The 20,938-nt window shown below is 43.1% G+C and overlaps 1 protein-coding gene across 1 annotated transcript in view; it reads left to right on the top strand.

Moving 5' to 3' along the window:
- LOC138594575 (protein TANC1-like) overlaps positions 1 to 20,938 on the top strand; it is a 42,273-nt gene that overhangs the window by 2,279 nt on the left and 19,056 nt on the right. Inside the window, exons 3-9 of the mRNA XM_069665754.1 lie at positions 1,926 to 2,018; positions 3,568 to 3,695; positions 5,597 to 5,897; positions 6,609 to 6,890; positions 16,977 to 17,093; positions 17,218 to 17,508; positions 19,062 to 19,189. Coding sequence (XP_069521855.1) covers positions 1,926 to 2,018; positions 3,568 to 3,695; positions 5,597 to 5,897; positions 6,609 to 6,890; positions 16,977 to 17,093; positions 17,218 to 17,508; positions 19,062 to 19,189 — 1,340 coding nt within the window. The remainder of the gene's footprint in view (positions 1 to 1,925; positions 2,019 to 3,567; positions 3,696 to 5,596; positions 5,898 to 6,608; positions 6,891 to 16,976; positions 17,094 to 17,217; positions 17,509 to 19,061; positions 19,190 to 20,938) is intronic.

Here is a 20,938-nt window from a genome sequence, read left to right as displayed (position 1 = left end):
GTTTTATGTCGATCTCTGTAGTCAACTAATGAATACAGTCAAAAATAACCCTTAAAAGGCCTCATAAAAAATGTATTTACCTAGTTTAAAATTACATCTACTCCTTCTCCCTAGTAATCTGCATATATGCAAATATGGTTCCTTTTAACAACTGGACAGAAGAGTTTAAAGTGTTATTCTCGAAGATATCAGTTTCGTTCTCTTTGGCGGCACCTATGGCGATGTATGGTAATTGCTGGAGCACACTTCCCAGATATCCAGACAGTGTTGCATGTGTGACGTCCACGTTTGGCTCCGGTTGTAACTCTTGATGTTCCTCGCTGACGGTCGCTTTCCTTTTTAAAGTTGTATCTGTAGTCATCAATCTTTTCTTTGTTTGTTCAGCCATAGCAGATTACTTTTTACTCGCAACACTTGCAGAGACCGGAAAAGCAGCCGCTTAGCTCCGCCTACCCTCTCTGGCAGACCAACCACTGCTGGGTGATGGAAAACGCGTCACTAACTGGGCGCCACTAGTGATTTTTTACTGCAAAAGTTGCCACAGACACCCAGTCTGTAATACTGCAAATACAAAGGCTTTCATCAGTGGGCCATAGGCTCAATCACCATTGTGTTACCTCATTAAGCAATAGATAGTGACTTACAGACATTTATTTAAATTAAAATCTTCTATATCTTTAATATAAGGTGAGCACAGAGACACTTTCCCCATCAGTAGATGAAGGGGAAATCACATCACATACACATCACAAATAAGGCACAGTAAAGGTTAAACATCCAAGTGATTTTTAGGTGATTTAGAGGCAAAATAAAACACATTTTGAGCAATAATTTCCCTTCTGATTTAATTTTATAGTGTCAAATTTGACATTTTTTAAAATGTACCTTCTGCTATGTAAACATTTAATTATTCAGTACATATATAGCTTTTTTTTGCCATGTAAACATTTCTATTTTGCTATTTATTATTTTACATTGAAAAAGTATAAGCACTGCATAAACAAGTTGTGTATCTAAACAAATATGGTACGTGTATATAGAAGGAAGTAATATAAATTCTACATGAAAACACGTAAACAAATGCTAGAAATTCAGCAACATTTTTTAATCATGTAAATTCTCATAATTGTTGGAAGTTAATAAAACAAACTCCATATTTACCTTTGGGGGGTCTTCACTTTAAAAGAAGCACTAGGTGGCAGTGTCCTGCAGCAAGAACAGCCATTCAGAAAAGGTGCTGTTACATTTCAGTGCATGCAGCACTGCCTCGTTTCCCCCGAGTACACTGAACGAACATGACAGTTAAATTTATAGCAAGTCAAAGTATATATCATGACAGTCCTATCTCTGTATCCTATCTCTGCAAACTCAAACATCTGCTGTCAGTCAGACCGCACAGAGCGTCACTGAGTCCGTCCACACGCGTGATTCAAACATCAAATAACCTTGAGTGTAGAATCAGCTTTCGCAAACATCTCATCCCTGTGAATGATCTCCAGTGCGAAACAATCTGTGCTTGCAGGAACCCTCAGATGTTGTTGCATAAATTGAGACACACCCACACACATCAATATGAGTGCACCGCTGTCACTGCCATCACACACACACACACACACACACACACACATTAGCAGTGTTAATATATTATAGATAAACGCCCACGGTACAGTGAATATTGTACTGTTTGCATGCATAACTCGCACTCTGCACATACTGCCTTATACTCATGGGACACAATTCAAATTCTGCACCACAGATCTCATCTGGGGAGGCTTAATCTCCCTCTCTCTCTCTCTCTCTCTCTCTCTCTCTCACTTTCTTTCATATCCCTCCTTATCTCCACCCTCAATCCCTCCCTCCCTTCATCCCTCCCACCCTGCGTGCTCTCCCTCCCTCTCCCTTCTCCCTCTCTGCTGTGGCCGAAGGACGGGGAAGGAAGCCGGAGTATGTGGATGGCTCTTCCTATGCGAGAGAACCTCTTGTCTTTGCCTCGTGCCGTGGCAAGGCAGACCACAGAGGTGAGAACGGGAGCATGTGGGTGTGTGTTTGGCATCATGTTTTTTTTTTCCAGGTATTGATCGGGCGGGCTGAATGGGAATGAATGGGGTAGAGGTGAGGGGGAGAATGAATGATGAGAAACAGGAGAAAGTGAGCGTACTGTTGTGTATTATTAACATCTAAAACAGGCTTTGTGTGAAGTTTTTCCTTTGGATAAATGTAGGGACAGTGATGTGAGTGTATTCCTCCATGTGTTACAGAGAGTGGATTTGTTTCATCACAGTTTGTCCTGAGTCTTTCCCCTTACTTCCCTGCATGCTGTCCGCACACTTTAAAGGAAATATGGTGTAAATACCCGCGTCTCCGCCAGCTTATCTTGTGTTTCTGACCAAAGGGCTACCCTTAGGCTTAACAGATTTTTATGAGGCTTCTTCCATGCCGGTTGCCAGGCACCTCTCAGCTTCCCGTTTCCAATAGCAACTGCTAGGTGGTTTGATGAATAGTACTGGACATTCAGTGTGTCCTCACGTTACTCCAGATTGGATCGCAGTGCTCTGCTGACTAAATGCAAAGTTTCTCTCCTCCTCCCCCTCCCTCAAACACACATCCACCCTCCCCACCCACCAAGTCTTCAGCAGCTTTTTTTTCAAGCTGTGAAGTGAAAAGAGTTGTTCACAAAGGTTAGAGCTGCAGCAGCTTTATGGAACAATAATTGCCAAGCTTTCCTCTCAAAACTGACCTTGGTCCTCTCAAGGCTGGTGTTTGAACACAGTTGGGTTGAATGCAAGATAAAGTGATGCAGTATCGTTTAAAAAGGAGAAGAGAGAAAGAGGAAGAATCAGACGGGGGAGTGCGAGATGAATGTGATGTCTTAACGCAAAGATGTTTGTGTGGAGGAGTGAGCTGTTCCCGCAATCCGTGATGTCCTGTCATCGTGTTGATATGCCTACTCAATATTCATGTTACTGAGCTGATAGCAGAACATAGGTGAGGCGTGAGAACAGAGGGATGCAATGCTCAGCTCGTTAAAGTGCAGAGATGTGAGAGCTGCGAAAGCCTTACTCTGCAGAGATGAGCGTGGACCTTCAGAGGAGCCGGGGTCGGAGGTCAAAGCATCAGGGAGCCTTAAACAGTGATAAATGAATGCAGCACATGGTCTGTGTCAGCCAATCTCTCCAGGAGCAACAACGAAGGCAGAGCCCAGGCACTCCTTCTCTCCGCTCCGAGTCGACACGGAGCTCATTGAAATTCACAACCCGTCTTTTAACCGAGAGCACCTGGCAGGCGTGTGCGCAGGCAAACTCACAACCTCACACAACCTCTTGCTGCTGCCTCAACCAGGGACTGGGAAGCCACAGTCTGTGCATCCGTAATCAGGGCAGCTGGGGCCGTGCTGACCTGTGGATGCACACATTTCTCGCAGTCCACTTGCGATGCTGCTGGCTGGGTGGGAACGTCACGAGCGAGCTGAGCCGAAACGAGAGCGTCGGTTAGATGACGGTCTCATCTGGCCTGCCATGTTTCCATTTGCTTGTTAATGCGTGTACCCTGAACGTGTGTGTGTTCCAGACCTCCACGTGGAGCCCCAGTCGGGCTCCTCCCTTTCTACCCAGGAACTGATGACCAGACTATGCTTCTTATTGGGAGAAGCAACGCCCGGCACTAGCTCTCCTATGGAGGACAGGAGGGAAAAGAAGGTAGGGCAGCATATTGATTTACTGGCCCTTTGCTGTCATGTCATATAAAAAGACGATGGATGGTTTATGAAGCGACCTTCCATTGCCAGCAGGGTCTGAGTGTCTTCTTTAAACATTTACTTGTTGCTCACTAAAGATTTGTTGATTTAGTTTTGTGCATTGAAAGATCGCTTTAAATACAATGTTTGATTAAACTGCTCAAATCCTATAAGGAAAAATGGGTCGATAATTGTGCAATTTTGCTTAGGCAGTCCTCCACTTCTAACCTTAACCCCATCTGTAAGAGAGTTATAGTATGTGCTTATGTCTCTCCATCTCTATGCCGCTGTGTTGCTCAGCCTTGGCCCATTTTCTCAGCCTCATTCCACCACCTGAGCTCCAGATTCACTCAGTTTCACAGCGATAGCGAGGCTCAGATGAGGAATGTGGGTTGTCCTGGCTAAGATAGATGAGGCTCTGGTACAAAGGGAATAACAGTGAGCTGCTTCAACTCTGCTGCCTGGTCTCCCTACAGTCTCTGCGTTGCAGAAATGTTGCATCAGTAATGAGGAGACCTGAAATGCACGTGAACAGATTAAAAGGAATATAAGTGAAAGCCACCTGTTTTTCTTAGACAACATGTCCATTTATTAATCAATATGTGAGGGAAAGATTTTAATCTCCTGTGAACATTTCACGCGGCTCTTTTACCGCAGGCTTTGTTGCCGAAAGGCCACAAACATTAATCAATACAAATGTCAGCAGGTAGTTCAAGTTTTTGTTTACTTACAGTCAGGTGAAAAGACACAGCAATAAAAATCGTACATGAAGATGTTAATAACACCCAAAAGAGGGTTTTATATACACAACAAAAAACAACACAACAAGAACAAGAACACAAACAATACAATCCCACAGAACAATAATAACTTAAGCCAAGATCTCTCTGACAGTCTAAACACAAGGTTGATATAATAGGCTTCATAATAACACAACATATTGCAGGGCTACTATAAAAGGTTGCAATAAAATGTGAAGATGAACTTGTCATTATGAAAGCAATGTTTATATTTTCTTAACACTTGAAAAGCGCTCCTCGAAGGCTCGTTTCCATTAGATGAGACGCTGCTGAGATGGAGCCATGATGGCTGCTTCAAAAAAAATCTCCACTTTTTTCAACCTCACTGGGTCTCTTTGTAGTTTTTTTTTCCGCCATGATGACTTATTGTGCTCAAAATCACTTTGTATTTCGCACTGCTGTAGAGCTTTTCTTGCAGTTGCTATGCAAAACACATACACTGCTCTGACTCCAAAAGGCAACTGAAGCAGATCTTCTAATGCAGCAACACACACCGAAATGGCTCCTTCATCCAATATCAGATTTCCCATGTCCTGAAACTCACATATATTCTGGTGTTCGATGTGTAATTTTTATCAGGACGCTCATTTGGGCAGTCTGGTATTGTGTTCATTGGATTTTTATCTTAAGCTACATCCTGGCAACTGTGAAAACATTTAATTTTGCCGTGTGAAGTCAGCCCTGAGAGAGAGACAGGATTGTGTGGACAGGGACTCTATGGGTAAACTGTAAATGTCCACAGCGAGTGATTTAGTTTCGAACGCAACACGACGTTATTATGAAAAATGGGGAAATTGACAGCCAGCATGGAAATAACTGGAATTATCCTTTCATTTCCCATCTGTGTGCACACACAAATATACCTAGTCACATGACAAAGGCAAACACTGTCATGCACAGTGCATACTGGTCATTTCTGTGAATTTGCTACCCTTATAATGATGATTACAGTAGGTAGAATGCTTCCTTTTTATCTCTTCCTGTGTCTCTCTACACATCTGAACCTTACGTCACTGTATCTTCCTTGTAATATATCACTATCTGTCTGCTCTCCCTTTTCCAGTGTGATTTCTCCGCCCAGGGGGGGAGTCCCAGCTCCACTCTGACCTGCAGCACCGCCTCCCCCTGCTCAGAGAGCCCCTCTTCCACCCTGAGCACCAATGCAGGGGCCCAGTCTCTGCCTCAGCCGTTACCTTTACCTTCACCACACTGCAGCTCCAGCACCAGCCCCAGCGGCACCCTCTCCAGCCCTGTACTCTGCCCCAACTCTGGTGCTGCTCCTGGATCCATCTGCGGGAGCAGCCCTGGGCCTCCCTCTCAGAGCCCGACCTCCACCCTGGAGAGCAAGGATAGTGGGATCATAGGTGAGAGATGCTGCTGGGTGTCTGGTGGAAATATTGGCCAGGTTTTTAAATCATGTAAATCCACATTGTATGAGTTGGTTTTCTGCTAGGTGAAGCATGTCCAATATGAAAGCCCAATCATGCATCACAACACATAAACTACAAGAACACCAACAGCCTATTTTGCTCAAGGTGGAAACACTTACCTTATTAGAAACTCCAAATATGACTGATGCCATTTAAGTGCCACACTTTCCTGAATGGTGATAGTAAGTTGGAACACCACTTTCTTGTAAGTCCCTTCGAATGTGTACTATTACCCCACAGCTAGTTTCTCTGTGTCGCCTGTGCCACTTGAGCCTCGAGGCTTCAGCTCCCTCCTGTCAAAACTGGGACACTGCTGTCTTTGTTGCTTATGGGTCTGATTCGCTTAAAATAGGACACTTTTTTCTCTCTAAATAGAGTTTTTATTTATAGATAAACACAAAAGAGCAAAGTGCACATCAAGTACAGTAAAATCGGTTGATTGATGAGTGCACGGTTGATAAAACATTTGGTTGATTTACTAAGTGATTTGTTGGAGTTGGAGGCAGTGCTTAGTTTTGGGTCTATTTCAACTGATAAGAAAATGCAAGTGAGCAGATGCATGCCATATGTTCCTCTTTAGAACAGTGATTTAGTTTGCATCTCTTGCCTGCCATACCCAACCCATATTTTCTTTGTGCACCTCAGCCACCATCACTAGCTCCTCTGAGAATGAGGAGCGCAGCGCCTCCAGTGAGATTCTGACTAAGGATGAAGGCCTGGGGGGCGGCGCTGGTGTAATGGGACATGCAAGCGAGGACCGCCACCCGGGGCTGACAAGGGACAATCTGACCACCAAACAAGATGAGGCCTTACCTAGGACTGACTTCATGGAGCCCAGGACTCCACCAGCACCGAAAAGACCCCTCCCACAGCACCACATACACAGCACCTCCTCCCTCGTGATGCCCCGTCCGAATTCTGTGGCAGGTATGTTTACCTTTTCTTTTGTTTTAGTTTCTGCCACGATTAAAGGAGCAGTTTGTGCAATACCAAGAGCGGGTACCACTCACATACCTGTCTATTCACGATGAAGGTGCAGCCAGCATCCTCATTTTAGCATAAACACTGGAAACACTGGAGAATTTTAAGCCTGGCTTGGTCCAAATGGAACAAAAATGGCCTATCAGCACCTTCAAAGCTCACTAATTACCGCGTTATGCTTCCTGGAGTCTTGGCGTCACCTCCAGCTTGTCAGTCAACAAGCGGAGACTCCAGGAAATCACTGCTCCCTGCCAGGAAATAGTCCCACACAAATCCCCCCCGTAGAACCACAGCATGTCGTTTTTACAATTCCATTTTTGTACCATTAAACAAACAAGACATAATGTGTTAATTAGTGAGCGAGTTGCAAAAGCTGCCGTTATTTTGTACATGAAGAAGGTTAATGAGAGCATGAATGTGACAGCTGTGACCCGGGTGATTGTGATTGACTGAATATTGACTGAATGACAAACTGATTGAATTGATTGTTAATGTGGCATTTCCCACTATACATCCAAGATGAGCATAATTTGTAAGACCTCTGTTATGCAGAACTTCATTGCACCATGTGTTGGTGCTCTACTTACCGCTGAAGCTGGATACACACAGTGAGCAGCACCAGTTAAATGTCCTGGGAGGCCTCCAGTTGTCATAAAAATACCCCCTTCCCCTCCCCTCCCTTTTTTGCAGTCACGATCTTTGCTAGTGCACAACGCTCTTTTTCTTCCCTTAGATGTCAGTTCATTTGTGGTTGAAGCAAAGGAAAAGATTCCCTAAGGAGTGGATTCACAGTAACGCCTGCCAGTTTCTTCTGTCAGCTGGTGCTTTCATTTAGGCACTCTTGATGAAATTCAGAATAGAGATGAGGCCAGCCACGCCGTACTGTAGCCACAAGAATTGTACTCCGCAATCATCCACAGAGTGATGATGATATATACATTATCATACACATACGGAGACCAGAGCTAAAAATACATTTTAATTATTCACAGATAGAAAAATTGTGTTGTTATAGCAGCATTATTAAAAAACCGCAGGCTGCAACATTGAACATAGGTGTAATAAACCTTTGTTTGGCTTTTTTGCCTTTATTAGATAGGACAGATGAAGTGAGACAGGAAATGTGGGGAGTGGAGAGTGGGGGTTGACATGCACCAAATGGATCGGCAAGCTGGGAGTCGAACCTGCGATCAGTGTGTCGAGGACTGTAGGCTCTGCATATGGGGCACCAGCTCTACCAACTGAGCTAAACCAGCGCCCCGTGCTGTACATCTTAACACATAAGCAATTGCAGACAATGTATGATGCATTAAGTATAACGAAAATGTAGCTTATACATAGTTTAGTGTATCGATCCATCCATTATACATACCGCTTATCCTGTTCATTGTTTGGTGGGAGGCTGGAGCCTATCCCAGCTGTCATTGGGTGAGAGTTACACCTGGACTGATCGGCGGTCAATCACAGGGCTGACACCCAGAAACAACCTTTCAAGCTCACACTCGCAATTTTAGAGTCCCAAATTAAGCTAACGCGCCGTTTTTGGACTATGGGAGGAAGTAGGAGTACCTGGAACCCGCACATGCAAGGGGGGAACATGCAAACTCCACAGACAAAGGCCCGCTTCATCCAAACCGGGATTGGAACTAGGAACGTTCTAGCTGTGAAGCAACAGCTTTGGCCACTGCACCACCGTGCAGCCTTCGTGCATAAAAAACAGCGATATTGACATCAAGAGAAAAATGAGCACAGAATATATTGAAAACAACTGTGTTTAAATTAATAAAGAAATGCAGATGTCTAATTTTGCAATTAATCATCAATCATCAGATTCTAGACTAAATGGAGGCTTTCACTAATGTGAACATGTGTACTGTAAGCGTGCCCCATTGTCTGTTCTCATTTACATCTTCATAATCAGAATTTATGGAAAGGACAGAAGTGGCTCATGTTCTCAGAGTTTCATGAGATAAATGCTTATTGTTGCAAGCACAGGAACACAAAAGGTTTTTTAAGACAGCTTTTAGAGTCAGGTTACCTGCGTTATCGCCCCCCTAGTGGGCTGAGACTGGGGCCATTCTGGCAGGAAGCTTTGTAGTGTGTGACGGCTGTCAGAAGACAGAAGAAGGAGTTTTTGAAGATGTAGCTGCATCAACAGCAGATGTGATGATTGGTGTTGTCCACGCTTTCAGTGTGTTCTCCTGATATTTAAATTTGTGTGGGTCCAAGTTCACCGGGGGATCTAAGATGCTGCAGTAGCAACTTGTTAAAGGTCTTTATTAAGTTAAAGGTCAGTACCACTGTACTGTAAGGGCACCGGAGCATCGAGCTTTGGATAATGAGAGAATGCAAGAGGTTTTCAGCAGTGCAGAGACCATTTTTAAATTCAGGTAAAAAGGAAATGTTACAATGCATTATTTTAAGAAATACTCTCATTCCCTCATCTGGAGGAGACATGAGAAAATATTTTAGCACTCTTTCATAAATCTATTAATGTTATTAGCATAGCTTAGCATTAAGACTGGAGACATGGGGAAACTGCTAGCCTGGCACCAGTGGTGTACTGAGGCCGTTTGAGGGGCAGAAAAGGGGGCACCCGCTGTCTGACATGGGGCACCAGCGCGCAGAAAGTTGTGATGCGAAACAACAACGTGGGCATTTTTAACTATAGAGGCATACCATGAGGACACATTGTCTCACACGTAGGAGTGTGTGGAGGCCAAATCATTTTCGTACATGTATCATTTATTCACCGGATGGGCACCCAGAGGGCACTTTATCATTTTGTATCTACAATAGGGGCATCCATGAGGGCACTTTCACGGCATTTTGTTCAGGCATGGGGGCACCAGCCCCTCCCTTGAGTACACCACTGCCTGGCACTGACTAAAGGCAACAGAATCCTCCTACTATCACCTTTAAAGCTCACTAAATAACATGTTTTATCTTGTTGTCTTAATCTGTAGAAATTGTTAAAAAACAATCTGCAATTCTTAATGGGAGTTTGTGCTGGACCAATTCTTGGCTGGGAGCAGTACAGAACCCAACCTGCATTAGCAAATTGCAGTTTGTGCACTTGTTTTTATTTGCGGATTAAAAGAAGTTTAACTTGTATATTAGTTGGCTGTAGTAGGTGGATTTTGTTACCTGACCTGGCTGTTTCCCCTTGTTGCTAAGCTAAGCTAAGCTAAGCTAGCCGGGTGCTGGCTGTGGACAGGAATAAGACTGCTATCGATGTTCTCATTAACTCTCTGCAATAAGTAAATAGCAATAAGAGTACATCCTGAATATCTAACTACTCATTTAAGGTTGTCATGGTTGTGTAGGTTTAGCTAGATGGGTTGCTCATAATTTACAGGCATCAGAGATGTTGGGGCCTTGTGTGACATCTGCAGAGTTGTCCTTTGAAGTAATGAAGGAACAACAGGGGTTGTAGGACAATCAACCTCTGTCCTCAGCAGGGAACATTAAGGTGGAAGGTGAGTGTGGGATAGGTGTGGGTGAGCAGCGTCCAATCAGGCTGGTCGGTCAGGAATTGTGTCGCTGTGTCAAACTAGAAAAAACCCCAAAACATGTTATTTAACTCTTTCACTGCCTCCTTGGTCCACTCATCCTTTTGGCCTGGCTGTCTTGAGCCAGCAGTCCTTCGCATCCCACTCCACACCTCCTTCACACTGTTCTGCTGCAGACTGTTCTTCATCCTCTCACTGTGGTGTTCTTTCAATCCTCAATCCTCCACTCCAGCTCCGTCTTGACAATCACAGTCATTTCTTCCCTTGCCACAGTCCTGAAAGCCCTCCTCTACTTGTTGAACGGGATTTTGTGTTCTCAGTGTGTCCAAAGTTTATTATTTGCTGCTCGTGGATCTATTTTCTTTGATCATAATTTTGGCGTTCATGCTGTGATTGATTTGTCTTGCATCAGGGAGCCCCTCTTTGCCCCCTGGTTGATCAACAGAGCAGGATGCATGAGCTCTTATGGCCCTTTAAATTATGATTTTGCCTCAGAAGCTTTCACCCACACTGTCACTGTGCAGCTGCAGGGTGATGGAGACATGCTGGGATGATACATGTGTCAATGATCTGATCTGATTTAGTGCTGAAAGGATGGTGGAACTCATGTGGTTTGCAAAAGGAAGCTCAGTGTATTTTTCTACCTAAAAGACCAAGTGATGCTCCGGTATTACACATGTAGAGAAACGTTATCGTCGTTTAAGAAATCACAAGCAAATTCAGTGTCTGAGTGTAGACTGATTTGGTGATTTGTCAAGGAAAAAGACGCTTAAGGACGTCGCTGGCCAACATGTTAAGGCCGGGTAGCAATTGCTGCTTTAAAGCTTTAAGCCCATAACGCCTCAGTGATGTAGCGCAGCTCCGTCAGATGCTCTGAGATTATCAATGTCTGCATTTACCGTGTACAGCACATGAGGCTACGTCAGTTCATCGTCTGTCTGGTTGCTGTATTTTCTTGTCTCCTGCTTGCTTGACTGATCATCCTACTATATTTTATAGATGAGTGCAACGTGACTCAGGCCTTTTTTTTATCCCACTTTGAAGGGATTAGTGGCAGCAGTAATGCCAGATTTTCAGATTTTACAGAGTTTTTTTTTTTTATAGTACAGCAGTGAAAGAATGAACTGGACCGATCTCTGACTCACCAATGAAATCAAACTCCAAAAATGACAATTGACCCTTCTCTAAGTCCCTCCCTTGAACGGCCACTGCCCAATCCTACGTTAGCAACCGCAACTAGGCGCGGGAGGCCTGTCAAGCTTTCAGAACAAGGAGAAATACCGGAAGGGGGTGCATATGGAATCTGCAAGTCTGACAGCAGATATCCTCAAAGATTAGAGGGGGTGTCATATTTTTCTGAAGCCAAAAGCTCAAGAGGAGAGATGTCGGACATGGATTAAAATTGTGGGAGACAGTCAAGTGGTCGTTGTTTGCGATCCTGTCTGGCCTTCGCTACCACCACCGATGATATCGGCACAGCCTTTGTTTTACCACCCCTTGCTTTGTGCCATTGTTGTGGCAAACTTGTACAGTGGGCTTTCCTGTTGTGCCTTTAGGAGATCCAGTGCATGGATCAAGCCCACGATATGCGAGCAATATCCTGACACTCTTTAAACAAAATAAGAAAAGTGGGATAATTTAGTTGTGCTAGCAATGGGCTAGCCTAAAACATAGCAACATTAGCATACAACATTAGCTTAAATTAAAACAATATATTGACTTACCCTGCTGTACAAGAACATTGTTGTTCCTGTATATAACTTAACATAAGATGTCAAGACGTGGGGTGCCTGACACTTGCATTGGGACCGGTGAGCTATCTACGTCCTCTTCATTCTCAACACTCCGCTGACAAATTATATTACGGATGTAGCTTTCAAATGCGTATTGTAGTCCTTTCTGTCTACTTATCTCTGATATTTCTGAACTGTTTATCAAGAAAATGCTATTATTTCCCTTGGAACATCTCTCACTGTTATACTTGAAAATGCAATTATATTTACGTGCCGGCGCGAAAGCTTGACAGACGTAGCAACAGTAACCAAGGGGGGCGGCACTTAGCGAAAGGTCAATTGTCTCAAACTATTTTGTCCTTTTATTAAGATTTCTTTTACTAGAATTACTATGTGTTTAAATACTAGTACTTTGTATTACTCCATCACATTATTGCCTCTGTAGCTTTACTTACAAAAACATAATATTGTCAATATTATAAACACAAATATGTAGAGGACCATAATAACCGAAGAGGCCCCCCATAAAAATAGACCTCTCCTTCTGCAGTGACTGTAATCTAGTTAGTTGCTTCTCAGCCTGTAAACAGAGACCACTTGGGTTAGATTCATAAACAGAAAGAAGGAGAACTATACACACATTTCAATCAGGAGAGACCAGTAAATGAAGTAAGGAGGAACATTTATTTTACTATGATGATGTGGTAATGAATCATGTTTAGAAGTCTTTGCTGCTTGGACTCTACGGGGAGATACGGTGAACGAAGGGTGTCGGCCCTGAGCAGCAAGATATACAGTGGGGCAAAAAAGTATTTAGTCAGCCACCAATTGTGCAAGTTCTCCCACATAAAAAGATGAGAGATGCCTGAAATTTTCATCATAGGTACACTACAACTATGAGAGACAGAATGGGGGGAAAGAATCCAGGAAATCACATTGTAGGATTTTTAATGAATTAATTGGTAAATTCCTCGGTAAAATAAGTATTTGGTCACCTACAAACAGGCAAGATTTCTGGCTCTCACAGACCTGTAACTTCTTCTTTAAGAGGCTCCTCTGTCCTCCACTCGTTACCTGTATTAATGGCACCTGTTTGAACTCGTTATCAGTATAAAAGACACCTGTCCACAACCTCAAACAGCCACACTCCAAAGTCCACTATGGCTAAGACCAAAGAGCTGTCAAAGGACACCAGAAACAAAATTGTAGACCTGCACCAGGCTGGGAAGACTGAATCTGCAATAGGTAAGCAGCTTGGTGTGAAGAAATCAACTGTGGGAGCAATTATTAGAAAATGGAAGACATACAAGACCACTGATAATCTCCCTCGATCTGGGGCTCCATGCAAGATCTCACCCTGTGGGGTCAAAATGATCACAAGAACGGTGAACAAAAATCCCAGAACCACACGGGGGGACCTAGTGAATGACCTGCAGAGAGCTGGGACCAAAGTAACAAAGGCTACCATCAGTAACACACTACGCCGCCAGGGACTCAAATCCTGCAGTGCCAGACGTGTCCCCCTGCTTAAGCCAGTACATGTCCAGGCCCGTCTGAAGTTTGCTACAGAGCATTTGGATGATCCAGAAGAGGATTGGGAGAATGTCATGTGGTCAGATGAAAACCAAAATAGAACTTTTTGGTAAAAACTCAACTCGTCGTGTTTGGAGGAGAAAGAATGCCGAGTTGCATCCAAAGAACACCATACCTACTGTGAAGCATGGGGGTGGAAACATCATGCTTTGGGGCTGTTTTTCTGCAAGGGGACCAGGACGACTGATCCGTGTAAAGGAAAGAATGAATGGGGCCATGTATCGTGAGATTTTGAGTGAAAACCTCCTTCCATCAGCAAGGGCATTGAAGATGAAACGTGGCTGGGTCTTTCAGCATGACAATGATCCCAAACACACCGCCCGGGCAACGAAGGAGTGGCTTCGTAAGAAGTATTTCAAGGTCCTGGAGTGGCCTAGCCAGTCTCCAGATCTCAACCCCATAGAAAATCTGTGGAGGGAGTTGAAAGTCCGTGTTGCCCAGCGACAGGCCCAAAACATCACTGCTCTAGAGGAGATCTGCATGGACGAATGGGCCAAAATACCAGCAACAGTGTGTGAAAACCTTGTGAAGACTTACAGAAAACGTTTGACCTCTGTCATTGCCAACAAAGGGTATATAACAAAGTATTGAGATGAACTTTTGTTATTGACCAAATACTTATTTTCCACCATAATTTGCAAATAAATTCTTTAAAAATCAGACCATGTGATTTTCTGGATTTATTTTTCTCATTTTGTCTCTCATAGTTGAGGTATACCTATGATGAAAATTACAGGCCTCTCTCATCTTTTTAAGTGGGAGAACTTGCACAATTGGTGGCTGACTAAATACTTTTTTGCCCCACTGTATCCCCCCGTGGAGTCACCGGTGGTGGAGGTGTTGGCTGATGATGTCATCTAAGGCTGATAAGATGATGAAGCTGATGATGAAGACTGGGCGGTGATGGGGAGATGGAGGGTCGCGCATAAAGACAGCATGAATGAACTGGAGGTAGAGAAAAGCCGTATTTAAAGAAGGCAACAATATGGGCTAACTATGAGGGTGTGCTTTAGTACTATTGGACAGATGGGACCAGGTGACAGTGTTGTGACCAAGTCATCTTTGCCCAAGTGCAAAGTAAGTCTCAAGTCATTTGGTCCAAGTCTCAAACAAGTGTTGAGTCATTTTTACTTGGGCAAGTCAAGTCAATTCACTTTTTTTCCACCAAAGATCCAGCACTCTTACCTGTAGTATCCCGTCTTTATAAAGAGAAAAGACAAGGTATTAGTGGCTCGTCTAATAATGATATTATTGGCCAATTTATATAACCTGTTCAAAAAGTATGACAGTGAATTGTATCTGTATTATCTTGGTACAGTCGCAGCCATGATGATGGTCCGGTCTGAGACCATATTGAGTGGTAACTGATGAGGCTTCTCTTTGGGGAAAAAGCATCAGGTAGCTGGGGCTTTGATGTTGCGTGTTGCCATAGCGAGGAGTTTGACTGACAGCCAGTCATCCAATCATGACGATCACATACCGGGGAGCTTTTTGAGTCGTCCAATCATGATTCCCAGTTTGTGCTGCGTACATACCTGATAGTTAGACAGAAACTTGACAACATTGAATTGAATCATTTTATATTTAACAGCTAACATTCAAACATATGAACACACGCAAGTCATCCAAGTCATCATGCCTCAAGTCCAAGTCGGGTCTCAAGTCATTTATTTTTTGTCAAGTCGCAAGTCATCAAAACAGTGACTCAAGTCGACAAGTCTCAAGTCCACATCTCTGCCAGGTGATGAGACCAGGTGATGAGTGCAGGAAAATAAGAGTGAGCATGCATGAAGGCAGTGTGAGCAGAATGGTGTGAGATATGAACAATTGAATCAGCATGCACAATATAGTCTTCCTGACTGAACTTACACCAGAGCTTCTTTTAAACTAGACTGAAACAGAAGTTTTAACCTCTAATCTTGCCAACTGAGACATGTGAGCAGTGAACCAAGAACTTCCATTATACAAAAACCCCTCTAACTTTCCCAGACGTTTTGCAATGTTGGTTAGTTTCTTGGGATTAAATCAAAACTATGTTTGTTGTATTTTATATTCATCTCTGTTCTGTCCCTCAGGTAAATCCTGGCAATAATTAAATAACAGCAAAATCTGCCAAAACAACAACAACAACAAAACCTAAAATTTGATCCAAGCAGGATGTAATGCTGTGCAATAAATAGCCCTGGAACCAATTCAGCCTTACTTTAACTGCTTTGTGCTGGAACTGCTTTACTTCACTGGCCATGTGTTAAACTGAATATGGTCTGTTTTTAGACTATTTTTGTAGCACTGCAATATGCAGAGATATATCTGTAATAGTTTGTCCACAAAACATGACAAACACTTTACAGTTCAGTGCAAACAAATGCAAAATCAACCAAACGACTCAGAAATAACAACAGAGTTGGGTCGACACTCTGACACAGTGTCAACAACATTAGAAACTTGTAACGTCTCACAAATATTAAATCAGATTTATGACAGGACTTTTGTGCTGGATTAAACTTCAATATGAAAGGCTTTTAATTGACTCTGTTTTGCTGCATAATGAAAGCAGAATTAATCATTAATTTATTAAATTTAAAGACCAGCTGATGACACTAAGCTAATTTCTGTATTTTGCACAATAGCCCATGCTCTGCCAAATGTCTTGAAAACTGCAGGAAAGACAAACTGGCTGACCTGTAAACTCCGGAGAGTGCGTGGGTGGATAGATAGGCCAACGTGGGAGTAAACAACTCTTTCTTTCTGTTTCTTGCCCTTCTGTACGACACGTTCTTTATCGTTTTGGCTTTTTTTTCCTTGGCTCATTAGAATTATGTGTTTAATCCTGAGAGCTGCTTGCACATTTTTGCATTACAGCCGGCGATGTGTTCCCAGCGATTCTCACAAATGTGGTGTCCTGACGTGCGAGACGGTATGAAGCATTTGGTCATTTCAGACTCTTGTTAGTTTGAGATTACAGAGCGCGAGATGAGTTTTCTTTTCCTCCATCCTCTCTCCTCAAGGTCGCTGAACATTTATCATTGAGAGCAACAACTGTTTGTGTCGCACGTCTCCATGGATACAATAATTGACTAGAGCAACGATTTTTGACACTTGTGTGGTGCATGTGTATCTTTGCACATTTCCTGCATCTCTCTCACACCCTCAGTCCTTTTCTAACACACTCTTTTTTTTTTTTTTTCTTACAGCAACCAGCTCCACTCGCCTGGAAGATTTGAGTTTTCTGGAGAACCAAAGAGCTGCTGGACACAGGAGCTCTGTTCGTAAACACAACACAGCTGGGCGCACAAATGATGAGTCCAAAGGTATTTCATGCTTTCTCTCTGGGATAAATAAGTGTGTAAATAAAGCTTGGTGCTAGATCTTTCATAAACAACCCCAATGTCAGTGCTTAAATCACACATTTATCCCTTTTTAAACCCTCTCTAGGGCGATTGGTGCCATTCAAACAAGTTGACATCATGCTAAAACCGCTGCTCTTCGAAGTCCCCGGCATCACCGCAGAAACACCTTTCGTTGGCCGTGATTGGCTCTTCACGCGCCTGGAGGAGGTCCTGAGAAAAACGAGCAGCTGTGAGGGACGCGGCGCTGTCATCGTGGGTAACGCAGGATCCGGAAAGACGGCTATCATCTGGCGGCTGGTGACGCTCAGCTGTCATGGCATGCGCACGCCTCAGGGAGGTCCCAGCATCCCTCACAGCCCCGGCTCGTCCCCTAAATGTAAGACTGCTATCTTTACTCACAGCAGAGTCATTTGTTTTTGTGCGTATCTCAAAGATGTAGTGTAAGATCGCAGTGGAGTACTAGTAGTTGAATTCATACATCCTCCAGTCAGATTCTTGTGAGATACTGGGAGAAATATCACTTTTTGCTAAGAGGTTGGTATCTGGGTCACGCACTCTTCTTTCAAGTTCTCCCCTGAGGTTTCCCGGCTGATTGCAGTTGTGTAAGAGGACTGAGACTGTTTCTCTCATCATGAGTGGCTCTGTAACTCTTCTTTTGTCTGGAAAACATCTCCTACAACCAGTTTTTTTCCATTACGCTACAAAAAATTGACAAAAAGTTTTATGCTGCGACATGCAGATGATTTTTGTTTTTTCAAAATAAAACATGACATACCTGGGGGGTATACTAGGCAGGTGGATTTGCGGTTATCGAGGTAACTTCGGGGTTAACTCAGAGTTTTGAGTGCTATGAAGTCAGTTCACTTCTTCTAACTTATGCTGAACAAATAACCTGCTCTGGAGCCCTCTAAAGTCTTAAAGGGTCTTAAATTGAAATCAGGGAAATTAAGGTCGTAAATTGTCTTAAATTGACCACACATTTGCTGTTAAATTTGATGGTGTGTGGTCTGAGAGGTCTAACATTACCGTAACAAACAGTATAGAAGTTGTTTTATGCTTTACGTGTTTACGTTATGTTGACCAGCTACAAACAGCGATGCCTGGCTGTGTGACATTGTCTTGTTGTCGTGATTTGCGGCTTGATACAGATGAGCAAAGATATCAAGACGCAGGTTAAGCCACAAATGGTTGGAAGAAGAAAGGTTTTAGAGGTTGTTGGGACTAGCAAGAAACAACGATGCAAGGTGCAATCTCGAGTCTTCAAATATATTTGTTGAGGTTTTGAAAAGGTCTTAAAGAGCATTGAATTTGTTTTTAAAATGGTGCAGGAACCCTGTAAGAGATCAACCTGTACTGATCATCGCCCAGTTGATAACCAGCGTTGTGTGAGCGCTTAGAGCAATCTCCTTTGTCAGGTTAAGTGAAGCCAGATGGAAAAGATACCCTGGGTATGTTGAACTCGCTTCATCGTATCGGCCCCCTAGTTAAAAAAATAATATTGTAGATGATACACAGTGGAAAATAATACCTTAAATTTGCTTACACCTTCAAGGTAATCAGAATTATTGATTGTATTTGAAGTGCAGGCACAGCAAAACTAAAATAGTCTTCAAAAACAACATTGTGCTGTTTAATTTTCAGCATCGTAGCATTGTTCATTAATAGCTGCTGTATGTTGTCATATTGATTTGAATTTAATCGAGTGTGTAGCATGAGCAGGCTTTGAAACAAACACTGCTGCTGCCACATGTTCCTGCTCGATGTTGTAGTTTGCAGTCTTGCTTACAGATGCACTAATTAAGCAGCAGTTTAATTGTCCTCCTTCATAGACTTTACTCCTGACATTCCCCTGCCTACGCCAGAGACTTCATCTCAGCGAGTGTAAATGGCAGCTTTGCGTTTGTTGTTGTTGCTCTGCGCTCTGCTCAGGTGGGGATAAGCAGGGAAAAGCTGCCTCCAAACAGCCACCCGACTCCCAGCCCAACCAGAGTGCTGTCGCAGGAACAGGCGATAGTACGGCGCAGAGGAAGGAGGCTGTCAGATGCCTAGCTGCCAAGGTACCTCAGAACACTCATGCACACACAAGCTTGTATTTCTATCCTTGTGAGGACGATTGATTAGAAAATTGTCTCTCTTGCCCTGACATTTTCAGAAATGCCTGTTTATGAAGACTTATGTTAGAAGATCAATATTGCTTGCATGTCTGTACACCAAATATGAAGCTAAAGCTAAAGTTAGCTTATATGTTAGCATAAAGTCTGGAAACAACCAGTCTGACTCACTCAAAACCTACCAAACCAGCACCTCTACAGCTCATGTCTTTTCACATTATATCTGGTTACGTTCCTCCATATCATAATGACAATTCTTTATTTTACAGGGGGTTTATGGTGGAATAGTTTTTTCCCATGAACAGTTACAAGGCTACAAGCTTAGGCTTAAGTTACAGGACTAACTTTAGTTCCTAATCACTTTTACAGTTTGTTTTCTAGTAAACTAACAAGACATAGAAATATATTAGTAAGCTTAAGAGGGACTGGTTAGCCAATGTTTTAACCTTTGGACAACATTTTCAGTCTTCACAAAGCTAACTGGTTGCTAGCAGTAGCTTTAAGTGTCATGAACGGATATGAGAGTTGTGTGATCTTCTTTAACTCTCCACAAGAATGTGAATACTCATAAAATGCAGAACTATCCCTTTAAATCAGTGGTTCTCAACTGGTCACACCTCAGGACCCACCACCACCTTCTTAATGGCCTGAAATTTCAGATCTTTTCAAACACTCAGACGCAGTTTGGACCTGAGACGGAACGAAACATCACCGTATGTCAGCTTCACAAAGCACAACAGTATAATAGTCAACGAAAATGGTGGCAGTGCATAAGAGGAAAATATTCCCTCTGCAGAAATATGCTAAAAATTGCAACATAAATGCAAGCACTGTCGGGCTCATCAAGTTTCAAGAATGTAAATGTAGCTGTGATTACCCAATCAGTGGATCCATGGAGTGTGACTAAACTACACTTCTACTGCACACACGTCATCGGAAACCCTTGTCCTTCAAAATAAAAGCTCCAAAACAGCTCCACGACCCACTTTTGGGTCCTGACCCACCAGCTGAGAACTACGTCTTCAAAGTACACATTGTGTTAATTCAATTTTTACTTGTTTTATTTGTGTGCGACCCCCTCTGGAGAAAAGAGCTGTCTCAGTGTGCTCTTCTTGCTTAAATAAATGATGAATGAAAATACAGAAATAAGATTTTAATGTTGAGTACATAACCAGTGAGTAAATACAAAGACACAACAGTGCGCACACACACTCACACACAAAACGACAGCACACTGCTGTTATTTATCCTGTTGCTGAGCAGACCGCTGACTCACCTGCAGTTACAAGAGACAAAAAGAGGAAATGATGTTTGTATTATTGGACTGCCCTGAGATTTAACCTCTTGTCACGGCTGTGTTAATAGCCCTGGATTTTGTGCTGTATTTGTGACCATAATACAGCATCATAAAAAGTACTGCAGGGAGCGGCAAGCCTTCACAAAGACTGAAGAGGGATCAATTGAAAGAGATAAACACACATCAGCCTTAAAGAGCTCGGCGGCTGCACATTAGTGACACTTTCTGATTTTAATGTCACAGCGTTCCCCTCTCTTTTCGGGCACACATGTAGAGCATGCTGCTGATTGCATCACACAGATGACATGCAAGCTTCTAAATTTACTAACTTGGCCTCAATAAGAGTTTCCATGGGAACTAGTCAGACTACTTGTGATGGTGTGGATGTGTGCTCAAAA

This window comes from Semicossyphus pulcher, unplaced genomic scaffold, assembly GCF_022749685.1.
Source record: "Semicossyphus pulcher isolate SPU_LCO1_2020_fin unplaced genomic scaffold, fSemPul1.0.p SCAF_1, whole genome shotgun sequence".
NCBI lineage: Eukaryota > Metazoa > Chordata > Actinopteri > Labriformes > Labridae > Semicossyphus > Semicossyphus pulcher.
This window is presented reverse-complemented; position numbering and strand designations above follow the sequence as displayed.